At 40.0% G+C, this 21,091-nt stretch overlaps 1 protein-coding gene across 1 annotated transcript; it reads left to right on the top strand.

Moving 5' to 3' along the window:
* The first annotated feature begins 2,871 nt into the window (after positions 1-2,871).
* RTL4 (retrotransposon Gag like 4) lies at positions 2,872-5,981 on the top strand. The gene is made up of 2 exons (XM_060001991.1): positions 2,872-3,033; positions 4,748-5,981. The coding sequence occupies exons 1-2, from the start codon at positions 2,872-2,874 to the stop codon at positions 5,420-5,422; spliced, it is 837 nt and encodes a 278-aa protein (XP_059857974.1). The 3' UTR covers positions 5,423-5,981.
* The last annotated feature ends 15,110 nt before the right edge of the window (positions 5,982-21,091 follow it).

Genomic DNA, 21,091 nt, shown 5'->3' with positions numbered 1-21,091 from the left:
TCCTTCTAGGCATTTTTCTTTATTGGATTGAGAGAAAAGAACAGTGTAAGTGGGTCATGTATTGCTGGGATGATGTTATCGGTCATGATTCTGGCTGGTGACTGAGCAGAATCATTCAGACATGTGCTGTGGTTGCCAGCAGAGACAGTAGGCAAAGGAGAGAAGGTAGGTGAAGGAGGAGACTGGGAAACATGACCTTAGGAGGAATGTTAAATAGACCCAAGGAGCAGGAAGGCTGATAGGGCTCCTTAATAGAGTTGTGCACATTCGAAAGGAAAACTGGGAAACTGACAGGGAATACTTGTAGATAGTGTTCATGACATGTTGAACTTCATAAGCAGCTAGGCCATGGGTCCAGCTGAGCCAGAAGGAAGGTTGACGCTTAGAGGAAGGTATGAGGTCTGAGTCATAGCAATAGGCATTTTGATCCCAGCTGGGCTGCTCTGTCTATGATATGGGGATCAGAGAACGATTTTTCTACCTCATTCACAGGCAGAGCAGAGCAGAATAGTACATAACTCCCAGCAGGAACTACAGAGTCCTGAGAGCAGGGTCAACTCAATTGCTACTCTCTCTCTTGTCTCCGAGCCAGCTACATCTCACATGCCTGAGCCAGGTCTGCACTAGCCCACTGTTTAGAGGTGACCATGCAGCCTCAAGCAGAGTCTAGGAAGGAAGCAATCTACATATCACACACTTCAGGGGCCACTTTTGGAGTCAAATATTTTCTACTTTCAAATAAGTAGATAGTGCCGAAGCAGAAAGGGCCTTTTGAGATTACTCAGCCTACAGTTTTTTGAAAGTGTTGCTGGGGAAACTTCTGCATCAGCATCACTGACAGAGCTTGATTAAAATGCAAATTACTGGCCTCATCCCAGACCCACTGAATCACACTGTCTAGGGGTGAGGCCCCAAAATCTGTATGTTAAAATTCCAGGGGATTCTGAAGTATCCTGAAATTTGAGAACCTCTGACAAATACAGTTTTGTGTGGGCAGTCACCCAATATTCCCAAGGTAACATCTGAAGACTTCTTAACACAGAATAATTTGGGGTGCCTGTAAAAACTTCATATTCCTAGGTCTCCTGTTAACCTTCCTGAATCAGAATTTCTTATCTTAATAAACTTCAAGAAACCCAATCCCTTCATTATACAGATATAGAAACTGACCCAGAGAGAGGAAGTGACTTGCCCAAGGTTGTCAGTATAGATAGTGGCAGAGCTGGGGTCACACCCAAGTCTTCAGACAAGTTCAAACAGTATGCCCCTGTGGTCACCTTATCAGGGTTATTTATCTATCAGTTTAGCTCCTATGACCACAGCATTCCTTAGAAGATCTGGAGAACAAGAGTAAGAATGCAGCTGCTTTGGGTAGTTGCATGACCCTAGTTCAATCTTCTCCAATGAGTTATGTAGAACAGCTTGAAAATAAAGCAGTGTAAGGTCACAAAGCTCCCTTACAGGCAGCAGGATACTGCAGGCCCTTCTCCAAATGGGGTCTTAGGGGACTCCAGAGTGGAGTAGTTTTATATCTGGGGAAACTCTTAACTATGGCTTTGGTTCAAACTGAACACAAACATCAAAGTGACCTGCAATAGTTTACTAAACCTATTTTTGTGTTGTTTTTGTAGTTGAAGCACATACTGATTAAGGAAAAGCTTAAGCATATGCAGTTTTCTATCAGACCTGGTCCAAGCTCACTAGTCTGATCCCTCAAGCCTGTGCATTTGAGTTATGAGCTCTGTCTCTACTTTGTCTCCGAAGGACTGTGGTCTGGAACTCCTCCAGACTGTCAGCTCTTCCCCCAGGATCTGCTGGAACAATCCAATAGAAGGCCATTGACCTCTAAAAGGAGAGCAATTTCCAAAATGATAAGGCAAGGTAGATTTTCTTTGAGGGATTAAGCCACTGCCATTGACAACAGTGCCATTGTATGATTTGCATTTGGGCTAATGCTTATAATTTTAGCAAGTGTTTCACCAGTGCTACATAATTAGAAAAATTAAATGATCTGCCACTTTGAATACATAATTCTGTAAAGAAACTGGAGACCTCTACAGATATTCTGGAACTTCTGAGAGTGGAGTCAAAGGGCAGAAAGCAGGGACAGAGAAGGAAAAGTTATAATTGCACCCCAGAAAAAAGAGTTTGGTAGAGGTCCACAAACCCTTAGCTTCAATTCTGAAATCAAAAGGCTCTGTACAACAGAAGCTTTTTTTTTTTTTTTAAATTTGGTGCCAAAACTTATTTGGCAGAAAAACCTGACCTGAACTGACATGAACTTAGTCTTTATCTCTTTTAGTATGAATATTCAGACATTTTTTTTCCTGCAGAAATGTTAATGGCTTAATTATGGGATGTTTTCCCAGACATTACTGGGAGTGTTATGTAATAAACAGTACATACTCTATGTTACTTTTCTTAAATCTGAAAATAATTTAAATTCTAAAACACAGACTGTGGACCTAGAATAATGATAGCTAACATTTATGGAGCATTTGCCATCTGCATGAAGCTGTGCTCATCTCTTTTCATCTCATTTAATCTTCATGACACCAAGAGGCACGTATTAATATCATCTCCATTTTAAAGTTTGGATTCTCACAGAGGTTAAGTAACTTGTCCAGAGTCACACAACTTTTGGCCAAGCCAGGGTTTGGACCCAGGTCAGTCTGACTCTAGAACCTACATGCTGAACTCTTGCTTTCTATTACCTGGGAGAGATGAGCAGTTGTTAAGAACAGTGTGGGCAATTTGTGGCTTTATATGGAGGTAGAATAGGCTACCACCTATTCTACCTCATTTGAGGGTCAGCCTCCTACCCCCAAATATGTCTCCTCCCCATCCCTACTTCTCTGAGATGCTACTAATATGGCTTTATTGCATGATATTTGTATGGATGGCTTTTCTCACAAGGACCACCATCATCAGAAATCTGCCAGCCAACCTGTACAGGTTCCTGGCATCCATTCCAGACTTACTGAATCAGAATTGCTAGAGATTGGGACCAAGTGGATTTTTGTACACATTAAAGTTTGAGGAAACAAAAATGAATACCCTGAGAAAGGCCAATCATTAACACTCAATAATTAACATATTAGCTATCAGTTGACACCTAGCTGGGTTGACAGGAATAAACTCATGGATGGGCACCTGTAAAGTGAAAGATGTCTGAAAGGTAAATAGTAGACTAGATGGGTGAGGTATGGAAAGGAAGAATGAAAGGAGGTATGACAGTATCTTTCTACTTTGGCGTTATGCACTGAGGGTAGAGCCTCACCACTGGCATTGTTCAGCTGCACTGGAACAATCTTGGAAGCAAATCTCTCATTTTTTGTTGCTACTCAGAGCACCTATCTATTGTCTCATTGATACTCACAGCAACCCTTTGAGGTAGACCAGATAGTCATCCTCATTAGATAAAAAGAAATTGAGAAGCAAATGAGTTCTTCAAATCATCCAACTGATAGTGTTTGGGCAAGTCTCTGGCCCCCCATCGTACACTATTTCATTCTTCCAATAATTTCTTCCATAGGTTTCGAGAGGAGGTACCATCAAATAAAACCTAGGGAATCAAATCTTGCTTTCAGTGATACATATTTTTCTGCCCACTGATGGCCGATTTAAATACATTTAAATACTACACAAGGAAAGGACAGTGAGAGGAATTACATAGCAGAATAGTTCAACCAACATACAATATGTTTGGGGTTTGTTTTAAACTTTTACTGGTTGCTATATTCTTGTTATCAACGCAGGGAAGACTGCTGAACATTTTGATCTTTATAATTTAAGAATATTCTGTTCTTCTTTGCTAGGTCCTCAATCTCACCTCTTCATCTTGCCTGTGATGTCTTAATCATGTCCATGGCAACCAAATGTGACCTCAGACACAGACTAGAAAGCCAGAAAAAATGAATTAACTACCACCACAGCAATCGGATCCTCACAGCACTGCAGGCTATGATTGGAGCACTGAGGGTCAAGTCCAACCAGTGAGTATTCCAATTCTGGCTAAGTGCTCTCTAGAGCAACACTTCTCGAACTTCAATGCACATTCGAATCACCTGGAGAATCTTGTTAAAATGGAACACTGATTCAGTAGGTCTGGGGTGGGACCTTAGAGTCTGCATTTCCAACAACCTCCCTGGTGATGCCAAAACTGCTGATTCCCTGATCGTTTGGAGTAGCAAAGGGCAAGAACCATCATTATGCCCAAGTAGTGTAAGCAAATGAGCACATTTGTAGTCCTGGAGGAAGTGCTGTTTTGGACAGCAGTTCTGATGAACAGGCCAGCTCTGATATTAACTAGTTGTATGACCTTGGGCAAACATTTTTACTTCTCTAGGTCTCTGTTTTCTCATCTGTGAAATCACAAATTTGGCCTGGATGATTTCTACGATCACTTTGGATTGTAAAATTCTTTGATTCTCTGATAAAGAAAGATACTTTAGAATCAAAGGCTTAGTCTGAGGGCAAATTGCCTCCATATTACCAAGAAGGGGAGTGGGGAGAGAAATCTACTGTAACTTTTGTATTTATCTTCTTAATTCCAAATCTTCTATGTGTCCTAAGGTAATTTATTTCTTCTGAATGTGCAGAACATTGGCATTCTCCATGAAGAAGAGGCAACACTGAGTAGTGGACAACAGTTTTTGGCATTTCTCAGCTCTCAGCATACCCTTGTGACTTCTTCATAGTTAACAGATTTGGCTACTTGCTCATGACACCGTCTGTCTGATCACAGAGCAAAACCACTGTCTGCTCATTGGTATCCAATATTGGTACTCAATTCTGCTTAGTCTCACTTGATTCCAGAAGATACAGTAGAGAATTACACAGAATCACCACCTACCAGAGTGCTCTGTTGAAGCAATATGAGAACTTTGTTCTTGAGTTACAGCAGTCATTTGGTGAGCCCACAAAACAGGAAATGAACCCCTTGATGAATGCTAAGGTTGACAAAAGGGACAACTTCTCTCAGCAGGATGCCACTACTTTCCAGCTCCTTGCTCAAAATCTGAGATATAATGAAACCAATCAGAGTGATCACTTCCAAGAGGAACTAGCTGACTCCATTCAGGCTGAAGTAAATGGCACAGATCTGATGGACAATCTCCCAGACCTTATCACTCAGTGTATTCAGTTGGATAAGCAACGTAGTGACAGGCCAGAGCTCCTGCAGCCAGAGGCCCAGATCCCAGTGTTGGCTTCCCTGATCTCCAACCCCACAGGTCCACCACCCAAGGAAGACCCTATACAGCTTCGAGGAAGCCAGCTGCCTCTTACTCCAGCCAAACGAGCCCGCCAGCAAGAAACTCAGTCATGCCTCTACTGCAGCCAGGCTGGTCACTTCACAAGAGATTGCCTTGCCAAACGTTCTCGAGCCCCAGCAAGGATAAATAACCCAGCTCACCAGTAAGAGGAGCCCAGGCAGGTCACATTGTAAACTTATACCCCTCTCACCTCCAGCCTCATTGATTTATATCCTGCATTAACATTTAAAATACAGATGGGGAACTGGGATACCACTTTACAGTCATGAACTCCTAGGCTTCTGAGAATTTAAACAACCAGATCTTGTTCATTTGGTGACCCATCACCAAACTTGATAAAGCAATGATGAAAACAATTCCCAGGCACTTTATACAGTTGGGACTAATTTCCTAAGTGTACTGAAAGCCTGCAGGAAAAACTCTGCCCAGTCTGACCAGTGGAAACCACCCTGGAAATACATTGGGAACTCCATCCCCACCGATAGGTGATAGATACCTGGGTTGAGTTTGTTGGCCCAAGGCCTTCACCCCTACTCTCATTGGTCTGTATCCTAGTCCCCTGTTGGTTTAGGACTCTTGGCTGAAGTCCCAGTTGCATTTCCATATCCTACCAACATTTTCCTACTAGAGGCTGAATCCTGCTCCACCTACTGACTAGAGTCCAGCTTAACACAAACCAACCTTCATGGAAACACAGCTATGCCACCTTTTCATACAGCTATATATTTTGCTACTATTTAAAGACTGCTGCTTGCTCAAAAGTAATCTCTTGGCTATTGACAAACTAGATGGTATGGCCCTTTGAGCAGTCTGCTTGGAACTTTGGGTCCACTTCTTTGAGAGTTAGCCCTTCAGGCAGGTATATGTTTTTAGCCAAGCCCTAGCTTTTCTCCAACAACCTACTTCAGGTTCCAGCATGCCTTATGGCCAAGTCAAAATGCTCTAGGATAATGACCTCTAACAAGTATTTAGTGTGTCCCATCATAATTACTGTGTCTGAAGCATGTCCCTGCTGCCTTAGACAGGGAACCTGGCTAACTAAATCTCCACTGAAGGCTGAGGATCAGGCCCTTCAGTAGTTTCTGACTCTAGAGGCCTCAGTGTGGTCACCATCTAGGATCACTGCTCATTGATGCTAAGCTCTACCCTTATGGACCACCTCTGGGGACCTTCATCTAGTTGAGGCTCTTGAAGAGCAATTAATGGCAGACAATTTTCTGAACCATCTCACATTTCAAATCCTGGGGCATATACATCAACACCATCTGTACATAAAACTCACGAAATGGGGGTATGATTGCTTGTGTTGTACTTTTGGCATACATTAACTCTGTGTATGGATTCCTAATGCTTCTGAGCAAAAGTAGTGCTATGCTGAAAAGGTAAAAATCCCTAAAATGTTAAGGATATGCAGTGATAATTGGTGTTTTCCGGTAATTACCTGCTCTTTGTTCCCTGCTTCTTAGGGCTGATGTATGTCCCCATAATGGATTTCCTGAAGTAAAATCAGTAATTCCATATTTCCTAGCAGCCATCAAGGCCTCTCAGAACACGAAGCGCCACTGTAGTTTGGCCTGGAGAATTATGCTTTGACAATACCTAAACTCAGCTAGGACCTTATTACTCTTATCCTATAGCACTAACAAACAGATATCTTTTCACCCATCAGTGCCTCACTAACCACTGTGCTAATTCTTATTTGTATTCGCGAGGAGTCTCCTTTATTAACAGCTTGCTATACATCCACCTTACTCCATATGCTCTGACAACTAGGAGACCTGAATGCACATATTTCAATTGTGGTAAGAAATTCCCACTAGTGTACTGGGATTGCATGAGATCCTCTAACGGATCTCTATTTGAACTTTAAGTGACTCTGGTATTACCTGCAGGTATCCTGATCTAGTACCACCAATTCTATAATAAAGGACTAACCCAATGGCCTCCGGTCACTTTCCTTACGAACACCAATATCGTCCTGGAATGTTGACAGGAGCATTCAGTTGGCTTAATCACCAATCTTTCTTTATCTTAGGGCCACAATTTATCATTGCGTACTCCTTATGCACATGTACTTTTTACATATAAAGATATGTCACTTTATTTTCTGCAGAGGACTTGCCCTCTGCAGCAACATTACCTTCTTCCCCAAGAAATCTTCAGATTCCATAGCCTCTCAGAACAGATCATTAATCCTGGGCTATGTAGTTCAGTTCACCTCCTACTTCTAGAAGCTCCTTGTTGAGAAATTCCAAATCAAGGGCCTCTTGTGCTCTATGTGATACAATCCAACAGCCAGGCTGACCATATGAATAGGATGCTGGGATAATGCTTTACTGCCTACTAGCTAGCAACCATTTTGTTTACCACTTTAAAATATTGTTATAGTGATACCATCCACTTCAATTGGAATGAATTAATTACTAAGCATAAAGAGAGTTACATGGATGAGTCCTCAGAACTTACACCTAAGTGAATTTCTCTGAGAGTGAAACTAATTAAAATCTACAGAGAACAAATGAGATGTACCCTACTCAAAGATGTAGTCTGCAGTTGCAAAGGCTTGGGGAACCCCCAGGTATAACCAAGGTTGTAGTTTTAGGGAGGCAGATCTGCTACATGATTGATGCCACCAAGCAAGAGGGAATTTAATCATTTTACAAGTCTGAAGAACGAATTGTTAACAAAAGAATGATTTGCATGGAATCTAGAAAAGGGGGCAATTAAAGAGCCGTAAGGCATCAGTAATCTCCCTAGAGTCAGAGAGGGGATTTTGATCAGCAGACCCTGCCAGGGTCTACCTGCAATGGGATAGAGGCACCAGGCCATCCCAATTTGTGTCATTAGCCATTAAGATTGTCACCTAACTCCCCTTGCTCTGACTCCATGCTCTAAGAAATAATCTGATTTTAATTACTCTCCCATATAAACTTTGTTATGGGAAGAAAATTTGCTAACCAGCTGACATGAAGTGTTCTAGCCTACTTGGCAGTTAATTCTCATTATAAGTGAATAAATTGGTGTTTGGCTTATACATCAATTTTGTGGTTTTAATAGCATCCGTTCTCCAGACCCTAATCACCTCTGAGCACACTGGAAACAAAATAAGATTCTCACCATGCAAAGTCAGCATCACAGTGTGAACCACAGTGAATCCACTGAAGACTGTCCTCCCTGGGAGCCTTGCCTCAACAGTCAGTCAGTATCCCTCTTTATCTCTCTCATTTGTCTACAGCTATAATAACATTCCTAAATACCTATGGTCTGCACTTCCTACGTTTACTTCTACTCACACCCAGCACCATGGTACCTGGCATAAGTAATTGCTTCTTACAATACCACATAGTTCAGTCTAACCATCAGAATATACTGCCGTGGATGAAGACATAACACATGACTGTAGACATGAGCCCCTGACAAGCACCTTTAGAGAGAGAAGAGTGTATGATTGACCTAATTCTCACTACCTCCATTCTGTCCAGATGGCAGCACATGGGACCCATGTGACTCTCATTATTCAATCAGACCCATAGAACCTTCACTTCTATCCATGATGGTTAAAACATATCACCCTTTTTTTGGACTCTGGAAGATCTTCTCCACCCAGCACCATCTTGCCTATGATAATAGTCATCTCTGAAACAAAACAGAAAATTTAAGATATACCAGCCTCTGGGCAAAAGGTAAAACCTCATGCCCTTGGGAGAGCCCTGGAAGCTTGTGTTACATATAGAAAGCCTTTTATTGATACACTGGTGGCCATGCTTTATTGCCTCCCTATGAAGCTTCAGGTCTCACTTGGCCAGGAAAATGGAAAAACATTCAAGGGAATATAGTGTCATGAATCTTCAATGTCACCTTCATGCAGGCGTCACTGCCCACGCTTTACAAACAAAAGTCCTGGAAGTGAGTTACACCATTTAGTAGAATCAGTAGAACTATCTTGGTATTTGAACCACACTTTCCAGTCATTGATTTCCACTATAACTTTGAGCATTCATGCACTAAATTATTGGTATTACTTCCTGGTATTGGCTTTGATTCTGCAGTCTATTTGAACCTGCTTCCTGCTCATTGACTTCTAGTACATACCTTACATGGCACTGGTACTCTTATCCATCCAGCTCAGTGATAAGCCAATTGTGACTGTATTCCACCCACTCCATTTACTTTTACATGGAGAACCCTGTAGAATTTCAGTTTTCCCTATGCATAGAAGACTCATCCCTTTGGACAAAAAATCTGGCTTTGTGTGCGTCTAGAGAAAGGGAACTAATAGTTGGTTTATGCCAGGCACTGTGCTCAGTGCTTTGTTTTTTTTAAACATCTTTATTGGAGTATAATTGCTTTACATTGTTGTGTTAGTCGCTGCTGTATAACAAAGTGAATCAGCTATATGTATACATATAGCCCCATATCCCCTCCCTATTGCATCTCCCTCCACCCTCCCTATCCCGCCTCTCTAGGTGGTCACAAAGCACTGAGCTGGTCTCCCTCTGCTATGCAGCTGCTTCCCACTAGCTACCTGTTTTACATTTGTAGTGTATATATGTCCATGCCACTCTCTCACTTTGTCTCAGCTTACCCTTCCCCCTCCCCGTGTCCTCAAGTCCATTCTCTACATCTGCGTCTTTATTCCTGTCCTGCCACTAGGTTCTTCAGAACCTTTTTTTTTTTTGATTCCGTATATATGTGTTAGCATACGGTATTTGTTTTTTCTCTTTCTGACTTACTTCATTCTGTATGACAGACTCCAGGTCCATCCACCTCACTACAAATAACTCAATTTTGTTTCATTTTATGGCTGATTAATATTCCATTGTATATCTGTGCCACATCTTCTTTATCCATTCATCTGTCAATGGACACTTAGGTTGCTTCTATGTCCTGGCTATTGTAAATAGTACTGCAATGAACATTGTGGTACATGACTCTTTTTGAATTATGGTTTTCTCAGGGTATATGCCCAGTAGTGGCATTGCTGGGTCATAGATGCTTTGTTAATGATACTCATTTAATTTCACACTACTAAAATATATTGATAGAATATCCATTTCTGACATTTAATGCTTACCACGCCTTTATGGGGCAGGTGTTATTAATTCAATTTAAAGAGGATGAAATGAAAGTTCAGAGCAGTTAACTTCTCTGCCCTAAATTCACACACCAAGTAAGTGGCAGGGCTAGGGTTTGAAACCAGTATCTTGCTAATGCCAGAGCTGATCTCTGATAGAAGAGGAAAACACTCTAAGTCACACCCCTCCTGACCAGCCTAACTGACCCTATTACACCTCCCAAGACCACTCAGTAGAGAAAGGCCACTCTAGTAACTGGTATTCACATAGCCACTGGGTGAAATACATGTTCTGGACAACAGTCTATAAAAGAAGCACATAGCAAATCAGTGCCTTCTAGGACTTTGAGATTTCATTTGTGTTTCTAATAGTTGTAGAAAATTCCTTGACAAATCTAAACATGTACTGTGTCTGCTTTATCTGACTGGGTAGGCTCTTGCTTGTTGAGTCAGGATTCTAACAAAAGTTTCTGGCTATCACAAAGCCCTTATATTTCTGTAGCTCTTCATTCAAAGCTATTGGGTCTTTTTGAATAATAGCTCAATGATGTTTACAGTGTTTTCACAATGCCAAGAGACAACAGGGACTTTGAAGGCTCCTGATGGTTGTTACCTGCCACTGTCATAGGAATATCAAGATTAAAACACGAATTTGATTTAGTCTGACAACAGTTAGTTGGTCATTGAAATTTGAGATCTGCCACCACTATATCAACCTCAGGGAATTTCCAGTTCAACAATCTGTCTCTTAGGAGCATTTGTAGGAAGATAGCCATGTTCTTTTTTACAATAACCGTAAGGTTAGCAACAACTATCAAACTTCATGTTCCCTTAGTTACCCATGATGAGTCTACCATGCATGTATCCTTTATTAAATATGTTTTCAGTCTGTAATGCTTCATGGGGGCAATGGATACCATTGGCTTACTATCTGCCATTTACATCAGACTTCCCCTTACTTGCATTAGCTTCATCTATGTATAATTTAAAGACATTCCCCTCCCCATTAAATTGTTCCAGGATATGAAAGAGTCTGTCTTGATGCTGATCACTTCACACATGATTTTAGAGGCTTCAAATAATAATAATAGTCACTGAGTGCTTACTGTGTGCCGAGCACAAGACTCTCCGATTCATGGGCATAATCCCCACAGTAACACTATTAGTATTTGCATTTTACAGGTGAAAACAAGTAAACTCATAAGGTTTAAGTAATTTATCTAAGGACTCAAGCTAATAAGTCATGTAGCCAGGATTCATCTCCAGGTCTATCTATCTGACAGAAAAGGCCATGTTCTTGACTACTATCCTACCTGTCCTTCCCAGATTGATGTCCCAGACTGAAAAGTCTTAATCTTTTATGTGGGCCCTCACACATATAGGCCAGTAATCTCTTCAGCACACCCTTTCCAAATCTTCTCCATCCCTACTCTGTCTTTAGCGAAAATAATTATTCCAAACTTACCCAGAATTCCAGGTGTGGACACAAAACAAATTTGAACAAGATAACCTCGTCTCTTTTGTTACTAAAGCTTTTAAAAATAATATCCAGTAATTTTTTGGCCTTTTTGGGTTTCATCAGCATCTTGAGGAAAGAGTCATTGTAGACCTTTCCCTGAAGCCTACTATTCTCTTTCCTGAGATGTAATTGATGACACAAATTCCACTACCCTAAAAATGTAGTTGGAATGTTTTAATAAATAGATATCCTTAACACTGAAGCTCATCTTTCTTCCCTTTCATAAGTTTTTCTTATAGTTTTTCCCCATTGGCTTTAATAATAATAATAATAATAGCTACCATGTACTGACCACTTACTACATGCCAGGCATTGTGCTTTATGTGTATTTTCTTTTAATTCTTAAAACAACACTCTTAGACATCTGTTATTATTATCCCTATTAGGCAGGTGAGGAAATTGAGGCTTAGAGTAGTGAAGGAAATTATGCATAGAGCTAGTAAGTAAACAGCAAGACTCAAATCTAGATACTTCTAACAGCAAGAGTCCATACTCCTACATAGTACCTTACTATCCATCTACAACCAGATTCAACAAACTACCACCTGTGGGCCAAATCCAACCTACTGCCTGTTTTTAAAAATAAAATTTTATTGGAACTCAGTCATACCCATTCATTTACATGTTTTTGGGTGCTTTCATGCTAAGACATGTATGGGCTACAAAGCCAAAAACATTAACTATCTGTTCCTTTACAGAAAAAGTTTCCTGACCCCGGATCTAAAACATATTAAAGTATTAAATCAGACCAGCCCATGGACATCTCATTGTTTATATTTCTCCTTTCAAAAGGCCCATTTATCCCTATTTTTTGTTTCTTGCCTCTAAATTAGTCTCATCCATATGATGAAACAATGGGATTTTTGTAGAGGCTTGAATAGGATGTTTTGGTAGTCCATATAAATTTCATTGGTGGTTCTTTATTGAATGCATGCTTTCTGCATCAAACAACCCTAATGGATTGTCCAGGTGTGGTTGTAGGGGACATTTGCTGTTTGCCTCCCCAGTAAGCATTATACTTTTTTTTTCTGCGGTATGCAGGCCTCTCCCTGTTGTGGCCTCTCCCGTTGCGGAGCACAGGCTCCAGATGCGCAGGCTCAGTGGCCATGGCTCACGGGCCCAGCCGCTCCGCGGAATGTGGGATCTTCCTGGACCGGGGCACGAACCCGTGTCCCCTGCATCGGCAGGCGGACTCTCAACTACTGCGCCACCAGGGAAGCCCTGTGATGATATTTTTAAGTATAAATTTTTTATTGAAATATAGTTGATTTACAACATTATATTAGTTTCAAGTGTATGCCATAGTGATTCAATATTTTTATAGGTTTTATTATACTTAAAGTTATTAGAAAATAATAGGTATATTTCCCTGTACTGTACTTTACATCCTTCTAGTTTATTTATTTTATACATAGTAGTTGGTACCTGTTAATCCTCTACCCCTATCTTGCCCCTCCTCCCTTTCCTCTCCCCACTGGTAACCACTAGTTTGTTCTCTATATCTGTCAGTCTTTCTGTTTTGTTATATTCATTCATGTGTTTTATTTTTTAGATTCCACATATAAGTGATAACATATAGTGTTTGTCTTCCTCTGACTTTTTTCACTAATACCCTCCAGGTCCATCCATGTTGTTGCAAATGGCAAAACATTTCACTCTTTTTTATGGCTAATATTCCATTATAGATATATACCACATCTTTATCCATTCATCTGTTCATGGACACTTAGGTTGCTTCCATATCTCGGCTATTGTAAATAATGCTGCTATGAACATTGGGGTGCATGTAGCTGATAATAGTTTTTGAATCACTGAATCCTGCTATGCCTGAAGATGTTTAGCCTTGAAGCTAATAAAATCCTTTTATAGAGGTGCAAAGAGTCCTGATACAATGACTTTCCCTACTGAAACTACACTATTTTTAGCTCAATCTCTTATATCAGCTTGAGGAGTCAATGCCTAGTAACAGCAAAAAAAAAAAAAAAGAAAGAAAGAAAGAAAGAGAAAAAGAAAAAAAATATTCCTACATTGTAGTGGTGGTATTGGGCAAAGAAAAACAGATTTATGTATTCTGTTCCAAGTTTAACCCTCTAATAAATACAGAAATTCCCAGCTTTTCTGCCAGAAGCTTTGTAGAGTCTTCTGGATTCATGAGTTTTGTTTGTCCTACTGGGCAGATACAGACTGATCCTGTGTAAACCCATCACCTTCCAAAAGGAATACAAGCTTCTGCCCCAAAGTCCTGCCATTACTTAGTAAACAAATGTGAGATGGCTACTTAAGGTTTTGGGGACAGGTTGTGGCCTAGAACTTCTTTTCCCATCTTCAACACCTGCACCTTTGCCAAGTACAAAGCAAGACAGCAAAGTATAGTGGATTAAGAGTGGGGAACTCTGCCTGGGTTCAAATGCTGGGCTCTACCTCTCACTACCTAGATGACCTTTTCAGTTTCCTTAACCTCTCTGTGCCTCAATTTCCTACTCTGTATAGTATTATGAAGACTAAATTAACGTTTATATAAAAAACTTAAAGTAGTACCTGGTACACAGTAACCACTATACAAGTGTTTGTTAAACAAACAAACAAAATGAATAAATAGCATACAAATACTACAAACATTTGAAAGATACTTGCAGAGGGTCTGTCAAAATACACATGGTCCCAAACCAATATAATTCATGATGGAAACAACAAAGATACCTTTGGATGAGAAAGGATATTTAAATCTTAAATATGATACATAAGATAGGTTATTCTATCCTATCCTACTCCCAAACCCATATCATGAATTCTTTTTTTAATCCATTGGGACAATTGCAGAATTGGTCTTGCCTGAAAGCTACATATGGACAGAAGTCAATAGTGAACTCAACCTACAGTCTCCCTTTCCAACCAGGGAAGCATTTATGCTTCTCTCCCTTTACCTAATCCCCAAAATGACACAGGTCAATTTCAGAGATGTGCTTTTGTTTCATTTTAGTAACCTAGGAAAGACTCAGTTAAAGATTCTCAAATTTCTTCTGCTGTCTCCCACATTCCCTAAACTCCCTCTAGCCTACAACAAATCTCAATTCAAGTAATCATTGAAGACTTAACTCTATGCCTAGCACAATGCCATGAGGTGTCAAGTGATTCCAAGGAGCAGAAGACAAGGTTTTAGCACTTAAATATCTTAAAATGTTGTTGAGGAGATAAGTAGGAAACAAAGTAAACAATGCAAGAGGATAGCTGGCTTGGTTCTAAACTTTCAAGTCTGTCAAGGTCCCTTGTCAGGCCTTGCCTACTTCCCAGGCACTGCAGCCCTTGGCCCTCCTCCTGCTGGTTTCCCTTGCCCTCACATATTCAAGGCTGCATTAGTGAATACTGACCACCAGCAAGAGGAGAGGTTTAAAGAGATCTATTTTAATGCCACAGTTTATTCAATAGCAGAGTTTGCTATATAATCTGTGGCGAACAGTGCAAAATGAAGATGTGAAGCCTCTGGTTTAAAATGCAGAAAAGTGCCATTAAAGGTACTAAACTATAACACTTTTTGTTTCTTGTGCAGTCTCTCTGTCATGATGATATTTTTAATTTTTTTTTTTTGGAAAAATTTAAAACCTACAGAAAACCTGAAAGAAAGTATGGTGCAAAACTGGTATACCCTTGTATTAATTTCCTGGGGCTGCTGCAACAATTTATCACAAACTCGGTGTCTTAAAACAACAGAAGTTTATTCTGTCATAGTTCTGAAGGCTAAAAATCTGAAATCAAGGTGCCAGCCAGGCCAAGCACCCTCTGTAGAAGAATATTTCTTTGCCACTTGCAGCTTCTGGTGGCTCCTGGTGATCTTTAGCTTGAGGTAACTCCAATCTCTGCCTCCATCTTTGTAGGACAGTATACTTTGTACCCACTATGACCTCTCCATTCTCTTACAAGGGCATGAGACATTGGGTTTAGGGCCCACACTAAACCTAGTATGATATCATCTTGAGATCCTTGACCTAAGTATATCTGTGAAGACTCTTTTTTCAAAATAAGGTCACATTCACAAGTATCAGGAGTTAGGACTTGGACATATTTTTGAAGGGTGAACCATTCAAACAACTACAACCCTTTAACTAGATTCACCAATTTTTAACATTTTGCCAACTGTCATTCTCTCCCTTTCTCTCTGTCATTCTCTCTCTCCCTTTCCCTCTCCCTTTCTGTGTAAATTGCAAAAAGCATAGCACTTAGCTCTAAATACTTCAGCAGACATCTCTTAAGAATAAAAAATTATTCTACATGACAATTAGAAAATTTAACATGAATTCAATAGTATCATATATTATCTAGTCCAAATTTAATTCTTCCATTTCTCCTAAAATTGTCTTTTATAGCTTTATTTATGACTGAGAATTCAATCAACGTCCCCTATTACATTTGGGTTGTAACATCTCTTTAGTTTCTTTTAATCTTGAATAGTTCCTTGCTATTTTTGTTGCCAGTGTTTTTTTTTTTTTTATCACATTGATATTTTCAAAGAGTCCAGGTCATGTCTATCATGTAGAGTGTCCCACATTCTAGAGTTTTCTAATAGTTTGTTCAAGATTATATTCAGGTTAAACATTTTGAAAAAGACCAACGTATAGGTGATGTTGCAGACTTCCCAATGCATCATCAGCAGGCATGTTAGTTTGTGCCTATACTGATAATGCTGGGTTTGATCCTATGGTTACATTAGGGTCTATCAGCTCTCCACACTGTAAGTGTACCTTTTTTCCTTTATATTTAGAATTAACTGTACAGTGATATCCTGAGACCTTTTGACTATCAGCTCCCAAAACCTTTTTACCCAATGGTTCTAGCCTCCAATAATAATCTATGCTTGCGCTCCTTATTACACTGGAGGAGGTTAAATAATACATTTATTGGCTAGCATTCTTCTATAAAGAAGAACCTCCAGGGCTTCCCTGGTGGCGCAGTGGTTGAGAGTCCACCTGCCGATGCAGGGGACATGGGTTCGTGCCCCGGTCCGGGAAGATCCCACATGCCACAGAGTGGCTAGGCTCATGAGCCATGGCCGCTGAGCCTGCATGTCCGGAGCCGGTGCTCCACAACGGGAGAGGCCACAACAGTGAGAGGCCTGCGTACTGGAAAAAAAAAAAAAAAAAAAAGAAGAACCTCCAGGCTTTCCTTCTCTCCCCTCTCCCCCTCCCCTTTCACTATAAACTCAGTGATTTTTTTCGTGTCAAATGTAATATGAAATTTCTTTCTTCCTGATATTTCAAGATTCTTTATTTTATCATTTCCTTTCTCCTCCAAGAACTTCTTTAGCTTTCTTTTAAGGTAGGTCTGCTGGCAATGACTGTTCTCAGTTTGCCTTCAATGAAGAATGTTCTTTTGTTGTTGTTGTTTGTTTTTTTGTTTTTTTTTGCAGTACACAGGCCTCTCACTGTTGTGGCCCCTCCCATTGCGGAGCACAGGCTCTGGACATGCAGGCTCAGGGGCCATGGCTCAAGGGCCCAGCCACTCCGTGGCATGTGGGATCTTCCCGGACCGGGGCATGAACCCGTGTCCCCTGCATCGGCAGGCGGACTCTCAACCACTGCGCCACCAGGGAAGCCCAATGAAGAATGTTTTGATTCACTGTCATATGACACAGCAATCACAACCCTGGGCATATATCTGGACAAAACACTAATTCAAAAAGGTACATGCGCCCTATGTTCATAGCAGCACTATTTATGATAGCCAAGACATGGAAACAACCTAAATGTCCATCAACAGATGAATGGATAAAGATGTGGTACTTTTGTAAAATGTAATACTACTCAGCCATAAAAAAGAATGAGAGACACCTTCAAGGTGGCGAAAACTAAGACGTGGAGATCACCTTACTCCACACAAATACATCAGAAATACATCTACATGTGGAACAACTCCTACAGAACACCTACTGAACACTGACAGAAGACCTCAGACTTCCCAAAAGATATTTTTTTTTTCGTTTTTCTCTTTCTGTGAGTGTGTATGTGTATGATTCTTTGTGTGACTTTGTCTGTATAGCTTTGCTTTTACAATTTGTCCTGGGGCTCTGTCTGTCCATTTTTTTTTTTTAGTATAGATTTTAGTGCTTGTTATCATTGGTGGATTTCTTTTTAGGTTTGGTTGCTCTCTTCTTTCTTTCGTTTTTTTTTCCTTTCTTTCCTACTTCTTAATTTTTTTGATTTTTAATAATATTTTTATTTTAATAACTTATTCTTTTTCTTTCCCTCTTTCTTTCTTGCTTGCTTTCTTGCTTGCTTTTCTTCTTTCTTTCCTTCTCCATTTTCTTCTGAACTTTGTGGCTGATAGGGTCTTTGTGCTCTGGCTGGGTGTCAGGCCTGTGCCTCTGATGTGGGAGAGCCGAGTTCAGGACACTGGTCCACCAAAGACCTCCCAGCTCCACATAATATCAAATGGCGAAGGCTCCCCCAGAGATCTTCATCTCAACGCTAAGACCCAGCTCCCCTAAACGACCAGCAAGCTACAGTGCCAGACACCCTATGCCAAAAAACTAGCAAGACAGGAACACAAACCCATCCATTAGCACAGAGGCTGCCTACAATCTTAATAAGGTCACAGACACCCCAAAACACACCACTGGACACAGTCCTGCCCACCAGAAAGACAAGATGCAGCCTCATTCACCAGAAAACAGGCACCAGTCCTCTCCACCAGGAAGCCTACACAGCCCACTGAACCAACCTTAGCCACTGGGGGCAGGCACCAAAAACAACAGGAACTGTGAACTGGCAGCCAGTGAAAAAGAGACCCCAAACACAATAAGTTAAGCAAAATAAGAAGACAGAGAAACACACAGCAGATGAAGGAGAAGGCAAAAACCCACCAGACCAAACAAATGAAGAGGAAATAGGCAGTCTACCTGAAAAAGAAATCAGAATAATGATAGTAAAGATGATCCAAAATCTTGGAAATAGAATGGAAAAAATACAAGAAACGATTAACAAGCACCAAGAAGAACTAACGAGCAAACAAACAATGATGAACAGCACAATAAATGAAATTAAAAATTCTCTAGAAGGAATCAATAGCAGAATAACTGAGGCAGAAGAATGGATAAGTGACCTGGAAAATAAAATAGTGGAAATAACTACCACAGAGCAGAATAAAGAAAAAAGAATGAAAAGAATTGAGGACCGTCTCAGAGACATCTGGGAAAACATTAAACACAGCAACATTTGAATTATAGGGGTCCCAGAAGAAGAAGAGAAAAAGAAAGGGACTGAGAAAATATTTGAAGAGATTATAGTTGAAAACTTCCCTAATATGGGAAAGGAAATAGTTAATCAAGTCCAGGAAGCACAGAGAGTCCCATACAGGATAAATCCAAGGAGAAACACGCCAAGGCATATATCACTCAAACTACCAAAAATTAAATACAAAGGAAAAATATTAAAAGCAGAAGGGAAAAGCAACAAATAACATACAAGAAAATCCCCATAAGGTTAACAGCTGATTGTTCAGCAGAAACTCTACAAGCCAGAAGGGAGTGGCAGGATATATTTAAAGTGATGAAAGGGAAAAACCTAAAACCAAGATTACTCTACCCAGCAAGGAACACATTCAGATTCAATGGAGAAATTAAAAACTATACAGACAAGAAAAAGCTAAGAGAATTCCGAACCACCAAACCAGCTTTACAATAAATGCTAAAGGAACTTCTCTAGGCAGGAAACCCAAGAGAAGGAAAAGACCTACAATAACAAACCTAAAAAAATTAAGAAAATGGTAATAGGAACATACATATCGATAATTACCTTAAATGTAAATGGATTAAATGCTCCCACCAAAAGGCATAGACTGGCTGAATGGATACAAACACAAGAGCCATATATATGCTGTCCACAAGAGACCCGCTTCAGACCTAGGGACACATACAGACTAAAGTGAGGGGATGGAAAAAGATATTCCATGCAAATGGAAATCAAAAGAAAGCTGGAGTAGCAATTCTCATATCAGACAAAATAGACTTTAAAATAAAGACTATTACAAGAGACAAAGAAGGACACTACATAATAATCAAGGGATCAATCCAAAAGGAAGATATAACAATTGTAAATATTTATGCCCCAACATAGGAGCACCTCAATATATAAGGCAAATGCTAATGGCCATAAAAGGGGAAATCAACAGTAACACAATAATAGTAGGGGACTTTAACCACTCATTTTCACCAATGGACAGATCATCTAAAATGAAAAATAAATAAGGAAACACAAGCTTTAAGTGATATATTAAACAAGATGGATTTAATTGGTATTTATAGGACATTCCATCCAAAAACAACAGAATACACTTTCTTCACAAGTACTCATGGAACATTCTCCAGGTTATATCATATCATAGTTCACAAATCAAGCCTTGGTAAATTTAAGAAAATTGAAATCATATCAAGCATCTCTTCCAACCACAACGCTATGAGACTAGATATCAAGTACAGGAAAAAAGTCTGTAAAAAAAATACACACACATGGAGACTAAACAATACACTACTAAGTAACCAAGAGATCCCTGAAGAAATCAAAGAGGAAATAAAAAAACACCTAGAAACAAATGACAATGAAAACACGATGACCCAAAACCTATGGGATGCAGCATAAGCAGTTCTAAGAGGGAAGTTTACAGCAATAAAATCCTACCTCAAGAAACGAGAAACATCTCAAATAAACAACCTAACCTTAAACCAAAAGCAATTAGGGAAAGGAAAACAAAGAAACCCCAAAGTTAGCAGAAGGAAAGGAATCATAAACATCAGATCAGAAAGAAATGAAAAAGAAATGAAGTAAACAATAGCAAAGATCAATAAAACTAAAAGCTGGTGCTTTGAGAAGATAAACAAAATTGATAAACCATGAGCCATACTCATCAAGAAAAAAAGGGAGAAGACTCAAATCAATAGGCTTAGAAATGAAAAAGGAGGAGTAACAACGGACACTTCAGAAATACAAAGGATCATGAGAGATTAATACAAGCAGCTATATGCCAATAAAATGGACAACCTGGAAGAAATGGAAAAATTCTTAGAAAAGCACAACCTTCCAAGACTGAACCAGGGAGAAATAGAAAATATAAACGACCAGTCACAAGGACTGAAAATGAGACTGTGATTAAAAATTTTCCAACAAACAAAAGCCCAGGACAGATAGCTTCACAGGTGAATTCTATCAAACATTTAGAGAAGAGTCAACACCTATC

The sequence above is a fragment of the Delphinus delphis genome, chromosome X (assembly GCF_949987515.2).
Source record: "Delphinus delphis chromosome X, mDelDel1.2, whole genome shotgun sequence".
NCBI lineage: Eukaryota > Metazoa > Chordata > Mammalia > Artiodactyla > Delphinidae > Delphinus > Delphinus delphis.
This window is presented reverse-complemented; position numbering and strand designations above follow the sequence as displayed.

Bases quoted from the DNA above. Each gene is read 5' to 3' on its own strand.
- RTL4 (XM_060001991.1), top strand. From the start codon at position 2,872: ATGGCTTTATTGCATGATATTTGTATGGATGGCTTTTCTCACAAGGAC. The intron at 3,034-4,747 runs GTTTGAGGAAAC...GTCTGATCACAG, and splicing joins GGATTTTTGTACACATTAAA to AGCAAAACCACTGTCTGCTC.